At 41.0% G+C, this 23,442-nt stretch overlaps 1 protein-coding gene and 1 pseudogene across 1 annotated transcript; one reads left to right on the forward strand and one right to left on the reverse strand.

Annotated features, from left to right (window-relative positions):
* Positions 1-12,628: 12,628 nt before the first annotated feature.
* LOC147331919 (uncharacterized) lies at positions 12,629-15,973 on the reverse strand (annotated as a pseudogene).
* Positions 15,974-19,209: 3,236 nt separating this feature from the next.
* LOC147331920 (fat storage-inducing transmembrane protein 1-like) lies at positions 19,210-21,105 on the forward strand. The gene is made up of 2 exons (XM_086288255.1): positions 19,210-19,819; positions 19,956-21,105. Exons 1-2 carry the CDS (start codon positions 19,641-19,643, stop codon positions 20,641-20,643), a joined length of 867 nt encoding a protein of 288 aa, XP_086144381.1. The 5' UTR covers positions 19,210-19,640; the 3' UTR covers positions 20,644-21,105.
* Positions 21,106-23,442: the final 2,337 nt, after the last annotated feature.

Genomic DNA, 23,442 nt, shown 5'->3' on the forward strand with positions numbered 1-23,442 from the left:
AAACCAGATTCCATTTACTGCCTGGGCAGAAGGGGAGAAAAGGACAGAATGACACTTGAAAGGCACAAATTGCCACCTTATTTACTTATAGTCTACAATGACTCAGTCATTTTTGCCATGGGCAGTGCACTTCCATAGCTTGGACTTTTCTCCTTGTCAGCAGTCCAACTTTCAGCAGCCCACAGAGCAGATGGAATCTTAGCAAAACATTATACAGTTTTCACCCAGTTAGGCACAGTTTGCAGGTTGTCTTAAACACATGTTTGTGTTACACACGAGACACAATAATAAAGGAAGTTTAAAAATACATCACAGATGTCATTTCTAAAATACAACTCAGACCCGTTCACACTTGTCGCGAATGATGTTCATAAAGACTCGTTACAGCTGATGCACTTCAGAGTGCACAGCTCTGCACACAAGGTTGATACCAGCGACTGAAAACAATCTAAGGGAAAGTAATTTCAGATTAAATGTGGGCCAATAACCATGTTAAGCTGAAATAGTTTCACATGGAATGACAGGCAATTTGAAAACAGACCTGCTATAGTATGAGACTAATATATGTCGGACTTTCAGATACTCAGGAAAGTGTGTCCTTTCACATTTTTCTCAAATTTGTTCATGTTTTAGCTTTTAGAATTATATTGGATCAGTAAAAAGTGAAATTGGATAGTATTAAGTCAATTAAAGATTGAGACATGCATTGCTAAAGACTTGAGCCACCCCGTTTGTTTTAACACTTTGCTTATTTTTTTGTTATTTTAAAGGCTCGTCGTGAGCAACAGGTTTTTAGGCTTTCTGGAGGTTTAGACTGCTTTGTTAGTTTTTTTCAGTCAAGTCATTGTAACAGACTATTTTCAAAGGAAAGTTATTTGTTGTTGTTGTTGTTGTTGTTAAGCCGCTGAAGACTGACCTATGAATCATTCAAAGCATACAAAAGGCACCTAGCTCAAGGTGATTTCCAGTGAGCTATTAGCTGATCCACTCTGCAGTCCCACCTGGAAAGTGTCCGATTGGTAACAGCTTCATTTTTCAGTCTGACAATGATCCCAAACACACTCCCAATGCAGTAAAAACATTGGATAGAAAAAACACGCAATGAACACTATCAGTCATAGATCGGCTTTAATCTTGTGCATGACACTGTATACATCTTTTTTGGTCTTTACATTTCCAACACAGCCCCGTGGGATTAAAAAGCTTTTCCAAGCCCTGAACATTCTGTTTTTTGTTTTGTGGAGTGTGGAGTGAATCTGGTTTTGACAGATACAACTGTTTCAAAAGATTTGTGAGATTGTGTGAGAACAATTAGAAGTTCATATAGTGCCAAATCACAACAGCAGTCAACTAAACATGCTTTATATTGTAAGGTAAAGACTTGACAAAGCCAATCAAAGGGGCACAGAGAGATTGATTTACAGCCTAAACTCCAGGAATTAAATGACCCCCTTTGATTCTAGGTGAGGTTGTTTTTCTGGGAAGAGGTTGGATTTAGTTTGGTGATTCAGTAGTGGTCAGTGTTTTGGAATGACTCACTGAACCAAAGCTTGTACTGATGGTGAACAATTGACAGACGACTTGGAGCCATGGGCTTCTAATACACTTTCTAATAACAGTTTTATTTTTTCAGTTATTATACAGGAAGTTCCACTTTTGATTTTACATGTGGTTGAATCTTCTTCACACTCACAGTTTGTAGATTATGAATCCTTATAGATGATGATTATACTGTAAAGAGAGAAAGCGGGAGCGAGAATGACATTTGTATATATGAAATTAAAACTTGAAAATATTTAGAATGTTTAAGCATGAGCAAAATTACATTCAAATAAAATTTTCAAATATGTCTAATTAAATTCTGAGTACACTGAAAGATGTTTGAACATTAACCTGTGACTGATAGTAATACTGAAATCATCCACAGGATAGCCTTCTGAACACTTGGATTTTAAAACTGCAATCCTGAAATGTTCTGTTTCTTAGTTTAATTTGAAAACATTTTGACACCTGGCCATATGCAAATCAATGCCAACAGAGGAGGCTAAGATAACCTTTATTAGTCCCACACGTGGGAAATTTGTTAAACTTTGCTATACTGCATCACCACCTCAAGGATTTTAGTTCCATTCTTATTGCAAGTACAAAAACATATTTCTGAGAGTATTGGTTGTATTAATGATATTGTGTCTGTCAGTTCAGGCAGGGTATTATTAGATGCTATTCTTGGTAGCAAATTCTTACACCCATCACACCTCACTGAAGTGATTTGTTGGTCTATTTAAAGCCTCTCACAGCTGCATTCATTCTATGAAATTCACCCCACCCCAAACTTCCTCTGCTGTAGTCAGACTGTTTTTGTAATCACCACAAACAGATCAAATGGATTTTACAAAGACAGACTTTCATTTTAAGTTTATGATTCAGTCACTATAGAGCAAAAATAGGTGATTTTTTTTTTTTTTTTTGAAGACACCCACCTGGCGACCTGTGCAGCTGCTTTGCGACTGAGTTGCCCAAAGCCTGAGAGTGACCAGTGAAATAATTCAATAGAATCACCGAGCATACACAGATATATCTTAATCACAAGGAGGTTGCTTCCTATTTTTGCTCAAATCACACTAACTGCAATCGTTCCCAGTCAAGCTTTGCAAGTATTACTTTTTAATTTATAAACTCCAGATCTGACAGATGCTGAAAAAAACAAGCAAAAAAAACTACCCCGACCCCCCCACCACATTAAAAACAATCACCAAAGCAGGGGACAACTACGCTCTCTTGACCTGTGTAGTGCACTCTATGTAGTATTTTGCATTGTAGTAACTGTAGACTGGGATTTCTAATCGATTTAAAGGTTTCAAGCGTATCTGAGACCAGAAGCTTTGAAGTTTTCCGACTCCCATTTTGCAATAGGAAAGGATATTGATTCATCCATTCTGGAGAGTGTCCTGTATATTTTAGACAGTAATTTGGGGGTTTTGAGATAAAGGAATTGTACCACATTTTCTTGTTTGCAATTTCACTTGATTAGGCTTAAATTTCGTTTTCAAAATAGATTTACTTTTTTGACATTCAACAAATCCAGTTTTGATAATCCATATTGTTTAACTAATGTATCAAATAGAATAAAGTCTATTCTGTAATTGGCTAATGGGTTCTGGGTCAAGACAGTTTAACTACAGCCAGCTTGAAGGCCTGTGGTACATAGCCGATCATTAGAGATAGGTTGATCATATTTAAGATCGAAGCATTAATTAATGGCAGGACTTCTTTGAGCAGTTTTGTACGAATGGGGTCTAAAAGACCCGTTGATGGTTTGGAAGAAGTAATTATTGAAGTTAACTCAGAAAGATCAATTGGAGAAAAAGACTAAATGAATATCAATGGTGCTGAAAGTAGCTGTAGATAATATTACATCTGTGAGATGATTATTAGTAATTTTTTCTCTAATGGTTAAAATTGTATTTTTGAAATTCATGAAGTCATTACTAGTTAATGTTGAAGGGATGGTTGGCTCAACAGAGCTCTGACTTTTTGTCAGCCTGGCTACAGTGCTGAAGAGAAACCGAGGGTTGTTCTTATTTTCTTCAATCAGTGATGAATAGTAAGATGTTCTGTCTTTGTGGAGGGCAGCAAACTATTTCTCCAGGCTAAATGATGATCTTCTAAATTTGTGATACACCATTTCCTTTCCAGATTACGAGTCATCTGCTTTAAGCTACGTGTTTGAAAATTATACCACAGAGTCAAGTACTTCTGATTTGAAGCCTTATTTTTCACAGGATCTAGTATTTAGAGTCATACGAGGTGTGGAGGCAAAGTTATAAGCAAGATAATCAACCTCTGTGGGAGTAGCATTCAGGTAGCTGCTCTGTGTTGGTACAGGGCATTGAAGATGATAAAAGTGAGTGGATTATATTCTTAAACTTAGTTACAGCGCTTTCAGAAAGGTATCTACTGTGATGAAGTCTACAGTCTGACATTAAAGACATTAAATTTAGTGACCTGCGATTGACGTAACCGAGTGTCATTACTGCCAACATGAATTATAATTTTATTGGAGGATGATTTTACAAAACCAGTTTGGTCAGGATATATTAAAAGGGGGTTATCTTCACTAATCTTTTTGAGAGAGCTTTGCAGATTATTTTAAGTGATATTGGGCGATAGCTGGTAGGAAATACAGGGTCTTCCTGGTTTTAGCAGGGGACAAATTTTGGTAGAATTCATATTTAGTGGTAGTGTGCCATTTTCCTTGATTTCCTGCAACATTCCATGGAATACTGGTGCCAGAATTGTCCAAAATTCTTTGTAGAAATCTGCTTGAAATCCATCTGGACCTGGAGCCTTATTATTGGGTAAACAGTGGCTTCCTGGAGTTTTCCTCATGTCAGTGGTAAATCCAGTGCTATTGCTTGACTGTCTAATAATTTCAGAAGGTTTATGTCAAGAAACATCAAGAAACTGATCAATTTCGTCATTGGATGGGTTTACAGAAGTGAATATAAAGTCTTGTAAAAGTCTCTGAAGGTGTTATTTATTCTTTTAGGGTCATATACTGTGTTCCCAGATAAGTCCTTGGTCGTTTTTTCTTTCTTTATTTTCACTTTCTCTGGTTCACTTAAGATCAACCTGATTTATTACCATGTTCAAATATTTGCAAGAAAAGATTTCATATTAAAATTTTCTGTTAATAATTTTATTTAATTCTAGATTTGCTGTATGTATTTTGTTCAGCATTTCCTGTCACAGGCAGGAGACAGACTTCTTCTAAGGATTTGATGATTTCTTCTAATTCCTGAATACATTTGTTTACTCTTTTCTTTTTATCTCATGAGAATGAAATTGTTTTACCTCTCATCACAGCTTTCCCTGCTTCCCAGAGAACAGATGCTGATGTTCCAGGCACATCTTCACCGTCTAAGCCCAAAAATATTCCTGACAACTCTGTCAGGACCTCCTGCCTTTAGCCTCACTAAAACAAAGCTGACACATCCACAGGATTCAAAGAACGAATGAATGAGTGAATGAATCTTTAAATTTGTCTGCTTGATATACTCAGCTAATCATATGCACATCAACCGTTCAAGAGCAGTTATTTCAACTCACGAGGACAATGCCTGGCTTTAGACTGCCACATTCATGTCACTTCTAGTTCCTATGAAGTAATCACAAGGTTAGGGTTCAAATCCCTTACAGACCACAGAAAAAATTCTTTTTCCACTTGACTGTACTCTAAATGATAAATATCGCCATGAATTTGTTACAAATATAACATGGAAACTTAAATTTTATGGAAACTTCTTTTTAGCGTTATTCTAATTTCTTAAAGGATATTTGCCTTTTTCCAAGCCGCCGTTTATGGTCAAATGTAATAACTCATTATGGTTATTTTTCATTGCATTTTCACTGTGTAACAATTGATTGTTTGTATCTTCCTTTAAATGCCAATTTACATAAATATATGTAAGAATGTATTCTTAATGACTTGTAAATTATGAAAAAGTGAGAAAAAGTAAGGCAAACACTAGTTCAACTTCAGCTGATATCTCTTGAAAACAAAATACAGATTTTCCAAAACCTCTATGTTTTATGTTGAACACATTCTGTTGATGGCATCAGTCAGATTTGAAACACTGAAAAAATCAACCAAAATCTGCAGTCTGGCTTTGTGAAGTCGTTGCTGTTTAAGTTGACTAGTTCAAGATTAGTTGCTGACTTTTTAATAATAGCACTGTGAATGCAGAATGGTGGAGTCATTTTGGTATATGTCAGTTTCTGTGCACCTTGCACCTTTGAAATCCTACTGCAGGAATGAACACCTGAATGTAGAAGATCCTCTACTACTATAATCATCATCATTAATAAATGTAAACTAAATCTGTTATATTGAAAATATGGTGGTAATTACTAGCAGTCTTCTACTCTGTTGGTGTTCTTTTAAGTACTTTCTAACCACCACACACATTCACACTCTGATGGATCCACTGGGGACAGTATGGCATTCAATTTCCTTAGCCAAAGACATTTTGACATGTGGACTGAAGAAGCTGAAGAGTGAACCACCTACCTTCCAACTGGTGGAACCCACCCGAGCCACAACCGCTCGCTGAGCTTGCTGAAGGTTAGCAAGAGATTGTGGGTTGGGTTAAAACGTGAACTTGAGAGTGAACTTAAACAACTACTTCTTACTAGCTTACAACTGCTTCCTTCTCTCACTTCAACCTGGTTGCGGCAGATGGCCGCCCCTCCCTGAGCCTGGTTCTGTCGGAGGTTTCTTCCTGTTAAAAGTTTAAAAGTTTTTCCTTCCCACTGTCACCAAAGTGCTTGCTCATAGGGGGTCATGTGATTGTTGGGTTTTTCTCTGTGTGTATTATTGTAGGGTCTACCTTACAATATAAAGCCCCTTGAGGTGACTGTTATTGTGGTTTGGGGCTGTATAAATAAAATTGAATTGAATTGAATTACAACTAAGGTATGCTGAAAAGCATACAACAGCATTAGCACGCAACACAGAGAACCTTGAAGCAGATGGACTACAGCAGCTGAAGGCCACAATAGAAGATTGGAGAAAAATTGCAAGAAATGATTTGTTTCAATATCTGCTGCAGCACTCAGAGTGTTGGGTCAGAACTTGGTGTGACCAACATGAAAGCAGAGCTTCCTCATATCAATGGTTCAGGCTGCTGATGGGGTAACACACCATGTCACAAAGACCAAATCATCTTAGACTGTTTACTTGAACATGACAGTGAGTTCACTCCACTCAAATATCCTCCACAGTCACCAGATCTCAATCCAATAGAGCACCTTTGGCATGTGACATCAGAATGTACCAAAACATCTGAGGAATGTTTCCAGCAACTCTTTGAATTCATGCCATAATCAATTAAAGTAGTTCTGAAGTCAAAAGAGAGTCCAACCTAGTACTATCAATATATAACCAATGAATTGACAGGTGAGTGTATACCAGGGGTGGGCAACTCCAGGCCTCGAGGGCCGGTGTCCCTGCAGGTTTTAGATGTGTCCTTGAACCAACACAGCTGATTTAAATGGCTAAATTAGCTCCTGAAGTTCTCCAGAGGCCTGGTAACGAACTAATCATGTGATTCAGGTGTGTTGACCCAAGGTGAGATCTAAAACCTGCAGGACAGCGGCCCTCGGAGCCTGGAATTGCCCACCCCTGGTGTATACAATAATTTAATTGTTTATTAACAGTAATTGTTTATTACAATTTATTTCACTATTAATGTACCATGTATTAACAGTGTTAACAAACAGAACATACTCACATCATCATGTTCATTAAATCCTTTAGTGACCCCTCATGAATGATGCTATCACTCAGAACATTTATTTACTCCTCTGAAGTGAACCATTCAGAGTCAAGCATACTTTTTTAGTTACTAGTATACTAAGTTTAAAGTAGCCTATCAATAGAATGTAGCGCTCACCTTTGTCCTGTCATTGTTTATGTATTAAGCATGTGTGCACTTTAATAACTGCCGGTGTGATAGATTAATAATAGACCTTTTATTTGCTACCTTGCCTGACCCCGCTGCTTTCCACTGCATGAGCAGACTGGATGAACTGTTAGAGCCTGTGTACTGTCCACACTATCAGTAGCATTCTCCACCTGATAGCAGGTGGAGAGATAAAGGCTTGCTTTTACAAGAACAGATCTGAGCCATGCACAGAAGATATAGTCATAGAAGAAAAAATATCCACCACAACTACACGGAGAGGCTAAAGCGGTTATTGTCAGGCTGGTATAATGTTACTTTTTGAACTACAAAGGACAATACAAAATGAGTTTAGTTAGTAAAAAAATAAAGTAAAAAACATAAAATTATATGTTAAAGTATGAAAGAGGACTCCAGCATGTCTGACCCTGTCTGTCCTTTCTGGCTTTCCAGTTTGGAACATTTTCAGCAGCAGGACAGGGCAGAGGAGATCAGGTCAGCAGCTGTTTGTGTTGCCAGTCAGTCTTTAAGGGGGATTAGAGGCGAGATCCCACAGCTGACAGCTTCGATGACTGCCACACAGATAGCCAACCCTTTAATGGATCCGGAAGTGGGAGAGGCAGCACAGCATTACTAGCTTTCTATCACATCAAAGAGAAATTCAGAGTCACACAGTACAGAACAAGCTTGACAGATGTAGGAAGCGAAAGGTTTCAAAGATTCTGGAAAGAAAATTACCTAGAGATGTGTCCAGAGACACCATAACAATGGCCAAAACACTTGTGAATGACTTAGCCAAGTTGGGAAATGTAGTTCCAATGAAAACAATCACTCCAACCTTGCAGAGGGATGGAGTGCGAGGTTGCACTTCACTTGGCTGCTGGTTTAGCTCACTGGGATGAGCGGGTGACCATATGCTGCCTTGCAGAGAGCAGCCGGCCTAGGTTTGGTTCCAACCTGTTGCCGTTTGCAGCATATCTTCCCTTTCTCTCTCCCTCTGTTTTCCTGAGAAGAGGGAGCATAATCTCATCAAGGTGCAAGGAATCGTGAAGAAGAAAGCTATGTGAAGATTTTGAAAGAAAACCCCAAGCAGTCAGCAGGATAACTGGGTCTGGGTCATAATTTTGTCCAACATGCTGACCCATAATGCTCCCTTTGAAGAACTATTTTCATAAGTTAACATTATTAACTGGGAGCTTACTTGAAGACATATAAGAGACAAGTGTCAGTTGACTATTTTTTTATTTATTTTTTTTGCTGGATAACAATTATTATAAGTTCAATCAGAAAGATCTGTGGTCACACATCTGTCTGCTTTCCAGGTTTTTGGTGGCTAATTTAAGTTTTACATCACTTTCCCACTCTGTCAAGCTCACTGTGGACATCACTGGTCTAGTCCAATCATCTTTCTCCCTGCGTTCTCAAGGCCAATCAGCCTCCACTCCCCATACTTTAAATCTGTCATTCTGCCTTGCAGATGCCTTCATGCAACCCACCTCCTCCCCATCTCCTCCTTACCTTACAAGTTACTCAGGCTCCATCCAAGCCTCCATCTTCATCTCCACCACCAGCATCTAGACTCCACTGGGTCCTGCTCTAACTCCTATCATTCTGCTGTGTTGGGCCGTCAGAGTTTAACTGCCAAATAGATTAATTGAAATCTGTATATCAATAAATCATGTTCAATTCTGTCTCCTTTTCAGGAGTGACTGTTGGCATCAGAGGGGTACTGAAACTTGTTTCTGCCACTGAACAAAGTTTTTTTTGACATGCATAACTCGAAATTTTGAAGGTATCTCTAAATCCCCCACTGTTCTGTCTGCTCTACAGTTGTACCTACATGATGCCTCCATTACTTTGTGTTGTCGACTCTGTGGTCTGCTACAGCTGAACACAGGATTGTCACACCAGAGGATCGCAGCAATGGCATCCTGGTAAACAGGAGCATGACTCATTGTCACAATGATATCACCAGATTTTGAAAAGCAACTACGAGTATTGAGATTGAAAAGGAAGAATGTGACCATTGACTTACTATGGTCTGACTGGTCTGATCACTGGTGTGTGCCTGCATGTAAATGTAAGTGTAAGTGTGTGTGTGTGTGTGTGTGTGTGTGTGTGTGTGTGTGTGTGTGTGTGTGTGTGTGTGTGTGTGTGTGTGTGTGTGTGTGTCATAGGGACATTTATAGTCATATTTTTTATAGTCATCCTTTGGGGGCACAAACCAAGTTTACTTGGTGATGGCTTGTTTGAGTTCAGGTTATGTTTAGGGTCCATACTGTCCATTACTTGTTACATGAAAGTGACTATGACTATTACACCGGTTGCAGTAAACTGTTATGTCTCAGCTGATCCACAGAGTGGCAGGGTTTTTGTTCACCCCCAATTCAAAAGCATACACTATACATATAAGTTCTAATATATTATATATAAATGTACCTGTCCACTGGTCGATCACATGAGCATGTGGAGGCAGGGAGTTCATAGCACAAGCATGCTCCCATCCTATTATAAGATTGTGCTTTGCATTATTAAATATAATGTGTTTTATTTATCCATTATATTTCTAAACATGAAGAAGTCACAAGCAAAGTGAGACCACACCACAGCACATGTTTAAACAAGGACATAAAAAAAAACATGTATGCATTATTGTAGGGTCTACCTTACAATATAAAGCCCCTTGAGGTGACTGTTGCTGTGCTTTGGCTATATAAATACACTGAACAAAAATATAAATGCAACACCTTTGTTACTGCTCCCATTCCCCATGGGATGGACGTAGAGACCTAAAATTCATTCCAGATACACAATATAACCATCCCTCCCAAACTGGTCACAAATCAGTCCAAATGTGTGGTAGTGGGCACATCTGCTATATTGAGATAATCCATCCCACCTCACAGGTGTGCCACATCAGGATGCTGATCTGACATCATGAGTAGTGCACAGGTGTACCTCAGACTGCCCACAACAAAAGGCCACCCTGGAATGTGCAGTTTTGTCTCACAGCAAAATGCCACAGATGCCACAAGCAATGAGGGAGCGTGCAATTGGCATGCTGACAGCAGGAATGTCAACCAGATCTGTCGCCCGTGCATTGAATGTTCATTTCTCAACCATAAGCCGTCTCCACAGGCGTTTCAGAGAATATGGCAGCACATCCAACCGGCCTCACAACCGCAGACCTCGTGTAACCACACCAGCCCAGGACCTCCACATCCAGCAGGTTCACCTCCAAGATCGTCTGAGACCAGCCACCCAGACAGCTGCTGGAACAATTGGTTTGCACAACCAAACAATTTCTGCACAAACTGTCAGAAACCGTCTCAGGGACGCTCAACTGCATGCCCGTCGTCCTCATCGGGGTCTTGACCTGACTCCAGCTCGTCGCCGTAACAGACTTGTGTGGGCAAATGCTCACATTCGATGGCGTCTGGCACGTTGGAGAGGTGTGCGCTTCACGGATGAATCATGGTTCACATTGTTCAGGGCAGATGGCAGCTGAGAATGTCCCAGTTCTTGCATGGCCAGCATACTCACCGGACATGTCACCCATTGAGCATGTTCGGGATGTGCTTGACCGGCGTATACGACAGCGTGTACCAGTTCCCACGAATATCCAACAACCTCGCACAGCCATTGAAGTGGAGTGGACCAACATTCCACAGGCCACAATTGACAATCTGATAGACTCCATGCGACCATGTGTTGCACTGCATGAGGCAAATGGTGGTCACACCAGATACTGACCGGTTCTGGGTCCTCAGACCCCCAATAGCGCAAAAAACTGCACATTCCAGGGTGGCCTTTTGTTGTGGGCAGTCTGAGGTACACCTGTGCACTACTCATGATGTCAGATCAGCATCCTGATGTGGCACACCTGTGAGGTGGGATGGATTATCTCAATATAGCAGATGTGCCCACTACCACACATTTGGACTGATTTGTGACCACTGTTTGGGAGGGATGGTTATATTGTGTATCTGGAATGAATTTTAGGTCTCTACATCCATCCCATGGGGAATGGGAGCAAAAACAAAAGTGTTGCGTTTATATTTTTGTTCAGTGTAGATGGACCATGACAATCTCAAAACAACATTTCTCCATATTTAATTTTAGGCTAATGTTGATTGTCCAATAATGCGTATTCAAATACAAATAGCCTTCAACAGATCGTTCTGCAGTCAAAACTCCAGTTCTCCAAACTGAATATTAAAAAAGCGTAGCTCTAACAACAAGATAATGGTTCTCATTGACTCTCAATAATCCACATTTTTTTAAGACGCGTGGGGTGGGGGATTCTTTCAAGTAAAAAAAAGCTTTTCCTGTAGATGTCAGCAGCACTACAATAATGAAATCCAAGCACAGAGGGTCTCTGTATTGCTCTTGGGAGTGCTGTTGCGCTACAGACAGCGCTACACTGAATCTTACAAACGCTGTTGTTTGCAATCATGTGGAAATCATCTGACGATGGTGGAGCTGCTCAGGATAGAAGTAACAATGCAGATGAATGGTCAAATAATAAGTTAAAGAAAGATGAACCTGATTTCATCATCATTTCAACTGCTGTAACAAAAGAATTTGCCACATCTCAGATAAAGTATTTTTCAATTATTCACTCATATTTGTTCATGCTGAATATGTACATTATTTGATTTGATTTTATTGATTGATTAGCATTCAAATTCAAATCTCAGTGAAAACAGTGAGAAAAAAAAAACAAAAAACAGTGAAAACAGAACAAAAATCTACCATAAAGAAAGAAAGCATGAGACAAGGCTAATCAAAAGGTATTGGTTGAAGCATTTGCTTATTACGCCAACCCTTTTCACAAAATATCTTTTTGTATGCAGCTCCTGTACACAGGGCTTGAAGAAAATAATAAAACAAAGCAAAAACAAAACAAAACAAACAAACAAACAAACAAACAAACAAAACAAAGAAAAAAAAAACTTTCCACCTTAGATAAGTAACTACATCAAAGTAAAGAATTAAGAGGTTGTTGTTTTTTTTTCTCCTTTTTGTTCTTTTCATTCTTGATTTATATATTTTTCTAATACTCTATTTTTAAACATGTTTTTAAACAAGGAAAATGAACTACACCTTTTTAAATCACTGTCATAACTATTTATTCACCCTATACTATAAAGACACATCTCCTGGATGCACTGGTACGCATCTTCAGTGATGTATCCTAGGGTCATCAGGTGTTTCGGGTCTCACAACATCATACACCCTCGCCCAGGCGACCCAGCCGGGGGTGATCAGGCCCCGACTTGCGTACCAGTAGCTACCCACGGATCAGCCCTCTTAATCCACAGCCACCTTGTGGCTTTCTCTGCCGCTTCACTCACAGCCTGGATGGCCCTCTTCTTGGCTGCCCCAGCCACGCCCAGCCGGCCTAGAACTTTGCAGAGTGATCATCCTGCAAAGCCCCTACAACCCACTTCTATGGGCTCATAGAAAGTCTTCCAGCCCCTTCCCCTGCACTCTTGCACTAGTTCCTGGTACTTTCCTCGTTTCCTTTCATTAGCCTCCTCAATCCGCTCTTCCCAGGGCACTGTGAGTTCCAGCATGATCAGCTGTTTTGAGGCCTCAGAAATAATTATCAAGTCTGGCCGGAGTGATGTTTCTGCAATGTTCTGAGGAAACTTTAGTTGTTTACCCAGGTCAGCCTGTAGCTGCCAATCAGAGGCTGTGTTGAGAAGGCCAGTTGTCAAATGTGGGCGCCCCTGGGGTTTCTCTCCAGCCTTAATAAAAGAGATTGCCTTCCTCGGAGCATGATGATGCTTGCTGATGCTGATTGCTGAGGCAATCTTTTCAGCAACTACTCTGAGCACCTGGTCGTGCCGCCAACGATACCGACCATCGGCCAGGGCCCTTGGGCAGCTGCTAAGGAGGTGTTCTAGGGTCCCTCTTCCAGAGCACAGGGGACAGGCAGGTGTCTCGCTCTTTCCCCACAAATGGAGGTTTGCTGGGCTTGGCAGAGTGTCGTATACTGCCTGCACTAGGAATCGGATCCGGTGGAAGTCTGCCTGCATGATGTTTGCCCAGGTGACCTTGCGCTGCAAGGTGCTCTCCCACCTTGTCCATGCTCCCTGCCGCTTAAGGCCTACAGCTCTGCTTACTCGCTCCTCCTCCACACCTGCTCGGACCTCTTCCTGGAGTAGCTGGTGTCTCTCCTTTCCCTGTGCCCTGCTGACCTGGGCCTTTGGGATGTACCCCAAGCCTGCTCCCCCTGTTGCTAAGACCCCCATTAGTGTTTTCTGCCTTAGGCGTGACTCCGCCACCTCAACTGCCTTCTCAGCCTTCCACTTTCTTCCTGTCCTTACCTCAATGCCTGCTGATGCCACCTTGCAGTCTTTAGAATCTCTGTACTGTAGGGCTTCTCGTGTGCGAGCCACCTTGAACTCTTCTGTGAGACCACTGAAGGGTAACTGCACGCTGTTGCTTGTCCCATACAAGGCAGCGCTGGTGAGACTGCGGGGAAGTCCCAGCCACTTACGAAGAAAGCCACTGATCTTTCTTTCAAGGGATTCCACAGTAGTTATTGGAACTGTATAGACAAGCAAGGGCCACAGGATTCGGGGCAGGATGGAATGCTGGTAGATCCAGGCTTTAAATCTTCCAGGCAAGCCGGACTTATCCACCTTAATAAGCCACGCTCCCAGCTCCTCATTTGCCTTCTGGATAGCAGTAGAGCCTTTCAGGCTGGAGTCAAAGAGTTTCCCCAAGCTCTTAACTGGTTGTTCCGTTATGGATGGAATAATGGTTCCTGAAATTGAGAACCGGAACTTGTCCGTCACCTTGCCCTTCTTCAGTACCATCGATCTTGACTTGGAAGGTTTAAAACTCATCCTTGCCCATGAGATGAGTCTCTCAAGACCTTGCAAGATCCACCTACACCTGGGAACTGATGATGTTGTAATGGTGAGGTCATCCATATAGGCTCTGATAGGGGGCTGACGAACACCTGACCTTGTTAACGGCCCTCTGCACTCCACCTCCGCAGCCTTTACCACCATGTTCATTGCCAGGGCAAAGAGCGTAACTGAGATGGTACAGCCTGTTATTATACCTTTTTGGAGTCGGTGCCAGTCTGAAGTAACTGCCCTAGAAGTGACCCTAAGCCTGAAATTGGCGTAATAGTCCAGGATTAGGTCCTTGATCTTGCTGGGGACGTGGTGGAGGTGCAAAGCATGCTCAACCAGTTTGTGTGGGATCGACCCATACGCATTAGTTAGGTCCAGCCACAATACAGCTAGGTCGCCTCTGTTCTCATGTGCTTCTCTTATAAGGTGTGTAACTACACCAGTGTGCTCTAGGCAACCAGGAACTCCTGGGATTCCCCCCTTCTGAACTGATGGATCAATGTAATTGTTTCTAAGGAGAAACTCGGTCAATCTCCGGGAGACAACGCTAAAAAACACCTTCCCCTCCACGCTCAATAGCGAGATACTCCGAAACTGGTTTATGTTTTTCGAATCCTCCTCTTTGGGAATCCAGACTCCCTCTGCGCACCTCCACTGATCAGCAACTCTCCCTCTCCGCCATATCACCTTTAAGATCTTCCACAGGTGGCGGAGCAGCTCTGGGCAGCGCTTATAGACAAGGTAGGGTACGCCACTGGGACCTGGGGAGGATGCTGAGCGGGCTGCTTTGATGACCTCACACACCTCCTTCAAACTTGGCTCCGTCAACTTGAACTCTACTGATGGTGGGGCAGGGTTGATGAGAGCTTTGTTTGGTCCCAAGTCTTGTTCCCTCAATGGGTCACTCGTGGTCTCATGAAGGAAGTTATTCACCTCCTCTGCTGAGCACTCCAACTGCCCGCTTCGCTTGACCCCAAGCAATTGTTTGGAAAATCGAAAGGGATCAGCAATGAAAGCTGCACGTTTCCTGGCTCTCTCTCTTCCTCGCCTCCTGTGCCATTCTGCTCTACGGAGGGTAATCAGCTTCTTCCGCAAGATGTTATGCAGCTCCTCTAAAGCTTGCTTCTCCTCCGCATCAGCGTTCTTGAACTGCTTCTTAAGGCTCCTAAGCTCCTGGCGTAGTTGATGAATCTTCATGGCCCTGCGGTTCATGGTGTAAGGGGTCTTGTTGTTACACTTCTCGATCAGGCCGAACCTTTCTGAGGCGTAGCTGACTATGATGGTGGTCATTGTTTTAAGCCTGCTGTCGGCACCTCTTTTGGCCACAGCTTGTATGATGTTGGAGACATCCTCATCAAACTTCTGCCACTCGCTCTGGCTGCTGGCTGGGGGCCACTTAATCCGCTGTTGTGGAACTACACTGCTTGGATTGGAAGAGTCCTGTGCATGGAGGGACTGGGCTCTGTGGGGTGCCTCCTGGCCGGGCTCCTCCTGCGTCTCACCAGGTTCAGGACCTGTGCGTTGCACCTCACTCTGCCGCTCCAAACATTTCATTCTAGCCTGATGGACCTTTAGGCCACGCTGGTTCTTGCACAGCTTGCCGCAGATACATGTCTTACTCGTAGTCCTTTCCATTGCATTAGTCGTTAACCTGTTCATTGTAAATAATTCGTATCCTTCCAGTCCCATTTCACTAACTTTCTCATTATCGAGCCATGTTTCTGATATTGCAATTATATTAAACTTTTTTAACTTACTTAAACATTCTGTAATTTTAGAAAAATTTTTATACAGGCTTCTACTATTGAAAAGTATGACCGACAATGCATTTGCCATTTTAATATTCACATTGAATTGGTCATCTGTATAGTACTCACAAGTATTATTGGTGTTATTGTAGAAGTGGGTATCTGGGTCAATGCTACTTTCAGGGTCATTCATGTTGTGCTCTGCATAGTTAAACGTTTTGAAGTTCGTTTTCTCAGCGTGTGTGGCAAAATAACCACCTTGACAGTCCTTTTCATAATCAAAGTCTTCCTCTTCAATATCTCCGAATGGAAACCTATAATCTGTGTCCAAACTTGTCATTTATGTGTTTTTGTTGTTGTTGTTTCCATTGTTTTTGAGCCATAAGGCCAGAAATACTTTCCATACCCATTGTTCATTATCCAATCGTCACTTTTCCAATAGATTCCATAGCAGATTCCTGATTATTTATATTGCTCTAAGTCTTTGAGTTCTCTTATCATCACAACTTTCACTTCTTCGGGATTGCCATTTAGTCTTATCATTACTTTGCAGTTCCTCGTCCATGTCGCTTGTATCTTATTTTGTTTTCTCAGGATGCGTGCCTGTCTTGCAATTTCAGCAGTCTTTTTCGTTAAATGTTCATTTAAATACACACCAGTCCCTTTTAGCTTCTTACCCTGTTTCAGTAACTCAATCTTTGTTTTGCGACTCACAAACCGAAGAATGATTGCTGGCTTTGTTTTACTGTCTTTTCTGGGGAGCGTGTGGCATGCTGCAATATGATGGCTCTGAATACTTACATTCTTCATTTGAAGGAATTTTATCACTTGCTGTTCAAGCGTTTGCTGCTCCTCTACCGGGGCATCTTCACCGTCTTTACCTCCGCCAGCTGTTACTCTGGCGTAGGTTCGGTGTTGCGTCTCCAGACCACTTATGATTAAATCATCCATTCTTGTGTATTGTTCAAGGTCCTCGATTCGCCGTTCCAAGTCGTCTATTTTCTTGTCCTTGTCCTTTATGAGGTTTTTTAGTTGTTTTATTTCATCCATTAGGTCATGTAGCATACCTTGTTGTTTAGCCACTTTGCTCAGTTCATCAGACATGAAATTAAGCGATTTCCTAATCTCCTCCAACTCCTCTTCAACTCCTGGGTTTGCTTTTTTAGGTGGCATTTTGAAAATGATGAGATTGGTATTTCCTTTTAGCCAAAATATTGAACAGTGCAGAGAGATGCGGCAGTCTGTGTAAAATTATACACCTGTAAATCAGACGGTGTTACAGTGTAACAACACATAACACAGAAACACACACACTAATAGAGACATTAGTTTAGGTAATACAATGAGAGTAAATAAAAATACTGAACATATTTCAGTGGCTGATTGAGTTCTCATCATTTTTTTCATGCTTACAAAAACTATAAAACTATAGTTTTATATATAGTTGAAGCTTTCTATTTTAATTGTTTATCCATTCATCGGAGCTTATCCACTATTCATTGCTTCTAGCAGACTAATCTTAATGATGCATTGGTGTTGTCTTGACATAGGCTGTCCAGCTTCATTGGAGGATTGCACTGGACCATTGGTTCAGTACAGGAGGCAGGACTGACAGTAGGCACCAATCTTGAACAAGGGCTTAAAAAAGAACATGCTGAAAGAGTTACAGTGACATAAAAAGACAGAGGGGGAATACTGTGGCCTGTAACGATACTCCTAGAACACAAACACGTTTTGTAACTTACTCAGCACACTAAACATAGTCTTGGTCAGGTATCAAAAAGTGTGATTCAGATCCTTTCATGTCATGGATTTCCTCAACAAAGCCTGCTCATAAGATGCTGGTTACAGTTATGTAATGTATTTCCCAAAATATTGAATTTATCAGAACTAATTTTCTATGAAGTCTACATTGAAGACAAAGCTATTGACTGTAAGTAATTAATGCAACAACACTGAGACTGCTAAGCAGGAAAGATCTAGTGCTGCTTAAAATGAAAGTGAAGTTTACAGAATGGCATACAGTTGATATGTAGTATGAATATAACTGAAAATTAATCTGACTAAAAAGCAAAACAGCTATATATTTAAAAAGTAAACAAAAACAAAGACTTAATAACAACCAATGCAGATGAAATTATAAGAAAAAAATAAGAAAAACTGGACTTATTTAGAGCATGCTAAAACAGCACAACAGTACAACGTAACAACAACAACAACAATAACAATAATAATAATAATAATAGTGCCATTTATTGGTATGATGTAAGAGCCACTAAGAGTTGAAGGATCACTGTGTATAACAGAAATTGTTACAGAGAGAGCTCTGTGGACTTTAAGTGACTGGGTGCTGAGAGGACAGAAGTGCCTTGGTCAATTTGGCTCAATTAAAGAAACTAAATGAAACAGAATGACAGCAGACCGCGGAGAGCAAGAAAGGACAGCAAGTGATTGACAGAGACAGACTTCTACAGCAGCTGAGCCTCAGCTCAGATACAGTACAAAGGTTATAGCTATTAATACACCAGGACACATACAAACACACACATAATGTGACACATTTAATTTAATTGATGTCACTTCTGGTTCATGACGCTGCTCAAGTCAGCATTGCTCAGTTTACTCTCACCCTTTAACTTTGCTTTGCATTAATGTGAATAATCTGAAACCCCATGATATCCATTTTACTGTCAAGGAATCCATGTCAGTGGTTCGACCTTCAGCTACTCCAATATGAGCAATGTGACACGGGTAAGAGCACACTATGTACATATTGGGTGGTTGTGAATGACAAGAGCACTGAGGGAGAAGCTACTGTTACACTGAAGATAGCAGAAGAGTATTCTGGAGCTACAACTATGGGATGTCTCTGAGTGTCACAGCTGGGTTGACACTGCATTTTTGAAGAATCAGTGCAGGCGTGACCAGTGACAAACGCACAGTCTCACAGTCGCATGGCAGGAAACCAGGAAGGAGAGAACTTCTTCAACAGAAGCTCACTCAGCTCTGAACTAAAGCTGTGAATGGAGAACAGCAAACTTCCCTGACTCAGTAGAAGTGCCTGCTGGACTGAAGAATTTTAGGGCTGGATTTCATGGGTTGTCAAACGCCAATTGTCAATTCATTCATACATACCCCTGGAAGTAAATACTAACGTCACAGCAGCTAACATTAGTGGACTTTTATCACACCCCTAAGCAACAGTGGATTTCTGGAGGATCAATCATCATTAATAATCATGCTCCAATGGATCTAATCTTTGAAAACTGCAGTTTGTTTCCCTAAATTCAGTGACTTTATTGTGCATTTGCATTTGTCTGGTCATTGCTACTATCTCCTGGACTACATAAGATGGTGAATTCTTCTTGTTTCTTCTTGAATTCTTCTGCAAATGTAATGTGTGGTTAGCGTTACATGCATTCTGTAGAGGATTACAGATTCATCACATGAAACAGTGAACACTGTTGGGTCTGAGGTGGATAATCTGCACAAACACAGCGAGCAGCAGGTGGCTTTTGTATATTGTTTGAAATTCAGTCAGCATTTTGGTCCAAATGTTCCTCAGCACAGTCCTTGTAGTCCTGACAGACCTGGCAGCCAGGTTTATGGGTACCACCTTGTTCCGGCGGCACTTCCACCTGTTGTTGTCAGCACTGGTGATGTTCGGTCCCATGCTGAGTCTTTGGGTGTCTCACCACAGCATCTTTGCCAAGAAGAATCACTTCCTCTACAGGTGAGACTGCTTCCTGTTACACTTCCTGTCAACTTTGTTCTGTCCTGATATTTAATATTTCATATTCAGTCGATATAATTTCTTCTTCCATCACGTCCTGTCTCCACTGCTCTCATCTCTGTTCTCCTTCTTCCAGGATGTTCTTGCACTCTGGTTGGGGTTGGACCTGCATCTTTGTTGGCTCTTTTGTTTTCCTCCTCTCCTTTTCCGTCCGTCGTTCCCTGTCTCTCTCCATCCGCCACCTCTCACGGCTTGCGGTGGCCGGTGGACTATGGCTTGGTTTTTGCAAACTCTTGGACCTCCTGGAGAATGCCACAGGAAGCTGCTATGAACCTTTAGAAGCTGGAACAGTGGTCACAAATGGCCAGACTCTGCTGGTGCTGCGAGAGGGGGAGAGCAAGTCTGAGTGTCTGAAAGCTGGAATGCTGTGGAGGGGATATGAGGTTTCTGAAGACATTTTCCTTCTCTGCCTTTGCTGCCTGCTGCTGGTAGAGGAAACAGCTGTGTTTGGACCTTATTTGAGCCTTGGGGGAATCTCAGATGCCCCACTGAGAATCCTCTTTCTGTTCTGTGTTCTTCTGCTCTGGCTCTGGATCTTCTTGTTGCTCTGTCTCTTAGCTTACTTTCCTCAGTTCCCCACCCAGCTGCTGGGGGGTGCTCTTGGCTGTCTCAGCTGGAGAGGACTATATCAGGGCTGGTACCGCCTGGGGCCCAGCTGGTACTGCCCCGGGAGGCCTGGTTTGGGACTACTTAACATAAAGGCTGTTGGTAATGACGTGGAGGATGCACAACTGAAACAACCAAATCACGATCACTGCAATTAACTTAAAAAACAAACAAACAAACATTTGAGAACTAACTGTAAAATAAATTGAATTCCAAACAAACAGATGTACAGTGTGGGTTATCAGACCTCTTAATTCTTTCATGTCAAATATGTTTATTTACCTTTTCTGTTACATACAACCGATGATTCACATCTGCTCTTCCTTTGAAAGCTAGAATTGTGTGACAGCCAAATCAACCCAGCACTGGAAAGACAAATGGAGAACACAGAAGCAGATTTACAGAGACATTAATTTGGTCGAGTTTGCTCACTTTCTGTTTTGTCCAGATTTTTTGCTGTGGACTTCAAGGCAATGAAGAAGTGCCAAAAGCTACAGTCCTGTCACTTGTAGCCAGAGGTGGCAAAATATAGACATTCTGTTCTAAAGCAGAAGTGCAGTTCTTTATCATAGCGAGACTATCTCTGCACTCTGTTACATATTCCATATGTACGGGGTATGACCCCCATTGGCCGCGGCGTTACACCCCGTACATATGGAATATGTAATGAAGTGGAGAGATAGTCTCTCACTCAGAGATGTTACAATGTAACCGTACAATAGTTGCATTAAAAAAATACTCCAGTAAAAGTTGAAGAGTAGTGATTAAACTTCTTTACTCAAGTACAAGAGAAAAAGAAAGTGAAAAGCAGCTCCTTGAAGGACAATTCTACTAACCATTTTTATGCATAGATAACTGGACCTGCCGCTATATTAATATAATATTAAAATGATATTAGTACATGAGAATACACATATTAGTCAAATCTAAATTCTAATGAATGCACCCAGCTTGAATCTGTTGTTTAGGACACAATAAGTAAAATATTTTTTTCTTTTAAAGAATGTAAAGTGAGATTTGGCAAGTGGGGGAACACTAAGATCTGTTGTACTGGCTCAACGTGGGGAAAATGCTAACACTCACAATAATTTCGAATGTAAGCTTGAGCATTAGTAGACAAATTGTGATCAGCTTAGCTGCTGCTCTTTGTGGATTTAAACGACTGACTTCAACATGTGTTTCACAGCCATCTCGGTGGAGTTTCATTTCTTACACTAACAGTATACTGGATGTTGCCTTTATACTAGACAGGTGGATGAATTCATTCAGTGAATGAATCTAAGCATCATCAGCTTAAATGCAAATCCATCATCTACACTACATGTAACCTAACACTGACAACTACAGCCACTGAGTATCAGGCTAACACAGTGTTTTACTGTAAATTCACCAGATTGATGCAAGCTAACCTGTTTATCCTGCACATAACTACCCTGAATGTTCATGAAACATTTGATGAACACATAATTAGTGCATGGTACAGTAGTACCATTTGCTCCAGTTCTTCTTGTTCTTGTCCCCACGCTTTGTCAGATGCTGACCAAGTCTGTAGGGGCTACTTTGGGGTTTAAAGTTAAAAAACCAGGCTGTGAGACCACGCGTGGAAATATCATAAACAAACATAAAGTACCTGCAAAGCTGTGTGCCATGGGTCCTTGATGTCATATATACTGTTTTGTATATTTTGTTTTTCAGGACATTTCACAGTATAAAAAATAAATATTTTATCAAAATACATCATATACTGATAAAATATGGGATTCAAAATGATAAAATCACAGATAACCTTTGAATATTATTTTGTGTGCAGTTTGTTACAGAATGTGTCGCTAGACAAAGCTCCAGCTGACTTTTTTTTTTTCGGGGAGATAAAAGAAAGAGCGTTAACTTCACTCAGAGATGGAGAAAGATGTAAGAAAAGAAAGGACAGGAGAGGAAGACGAGAGGTTATGTTTAAGGGTAAGAACTGCTCAGTGAAACATGGTAAATTCCAGTCTGTGTTTTTGGTGATGTTTGTCGAGCTGATAGAAATGTTGTAGAAAAATTATGTTGTGTAGAAATGTTACACTCTTTGTGCTCATTTCTCTTTAGCGCAAGCTAGATCCTGACTACAATATCACTGGTGTCGCCCACTTTTATACTTTTATACTTTAATAATCGCTATAAATGATACAGTTGAACCTAAAGTAAGGAGCCTGTTTTGAAGACGTAAGGAGTAGGTAGTATAGATATTTGTGTTAAAATGTAGGGAGTAAAAGTGTAAAGAATTTTTAAAAAAAATGAAAAAAATGAATACTCAAATGAAGTACAGATACCTGAAAATTCTACTTAAGTAGAGGAACAAAGTATTTGTAGGCTACTTGTTTGTTATTTTTAACAAGTAGAATAGTATAAACATGAACAGTAGCAGTAAATCAGACCAGATGACCAAGCAAACTTTAAACCAAGCCATTTTTACAGGGAATGTTTTTCACTGGAAGAAAGTCTAGTCTCACTAACATCTGGCTGTTAGTGAGAGTTCATAGTTCATAGTTCCGAATTCCATGACTTTATTTCTCCTGCTGACAGTTTTTTTTTTATCTTGTGCTCATTTAATAGATATAACTTCTATTTGATTTTAACTTGTGCTAATGCATGATCACTTTATCTAAAATATATTTAATAGTCTTTGATGGGAGTGAAAAAGGGAAAGAACTGTCAAAATAACTTGACTTGGTGTGAAGGCTTAAATACAACATTCAGACTGTTGGAGGTCAAAACAAGCTTACGTGAGGCAATTTAAAGTCAAAGCTCAGTATAACCAAAGCCAAAGGAATCAGGCAGGTGAACAAAAAACGATGGCACAAAGCATCGTCTGGAATAGGGTTACGGGGCTCCGTAGGCCTTGGGAGAGAGCTCCGGGGAAAGAATCTGGTGATCAGGCCTTGGCCCTTAGGGTGTAACCGGTTTCTGCTTCA

Source organism: Aulonocara sp. 'chitande type north' Nkhata Bay, linkage group LG4, assembly GCF_057382095.1.
Source record: "Aulonocara sp. 'chitande type north' Nkhata Bay isolate Kocher_YH1m ecotype deep benthic linkage group LG4, A_spYH_male_GT1.1, whole genome shotgun sequence".
Classification (NCBI taxonomy): domain Eukaryota; kingdom Metazoa; phylum Chordata; class Actinopteri; order Cichliformes; family Cichlidae; genus Aulonocara; species Aulonocara sp. 'chitande type north' Nkhata Bay.

What these genes read in the sequence shown, in the direction of transcription:
- LOC147331920 (XM_086288255.1), top strand. Translation starts at nt 19,641, where the DNA reads ATGTTCCTCAGCACAGTCCTTGTAGTCCTGACAGACCTGGCAGCCAGG. An exon ending in AAGAATCACTTCCTCTACAG is followed by an intron (nt 19,820 to 19,955) that starts GTGAGACTGCTT and finishes TCCTTCTTCCAG; the next exon opens with GATGTTCTTGCACTCTGGTT.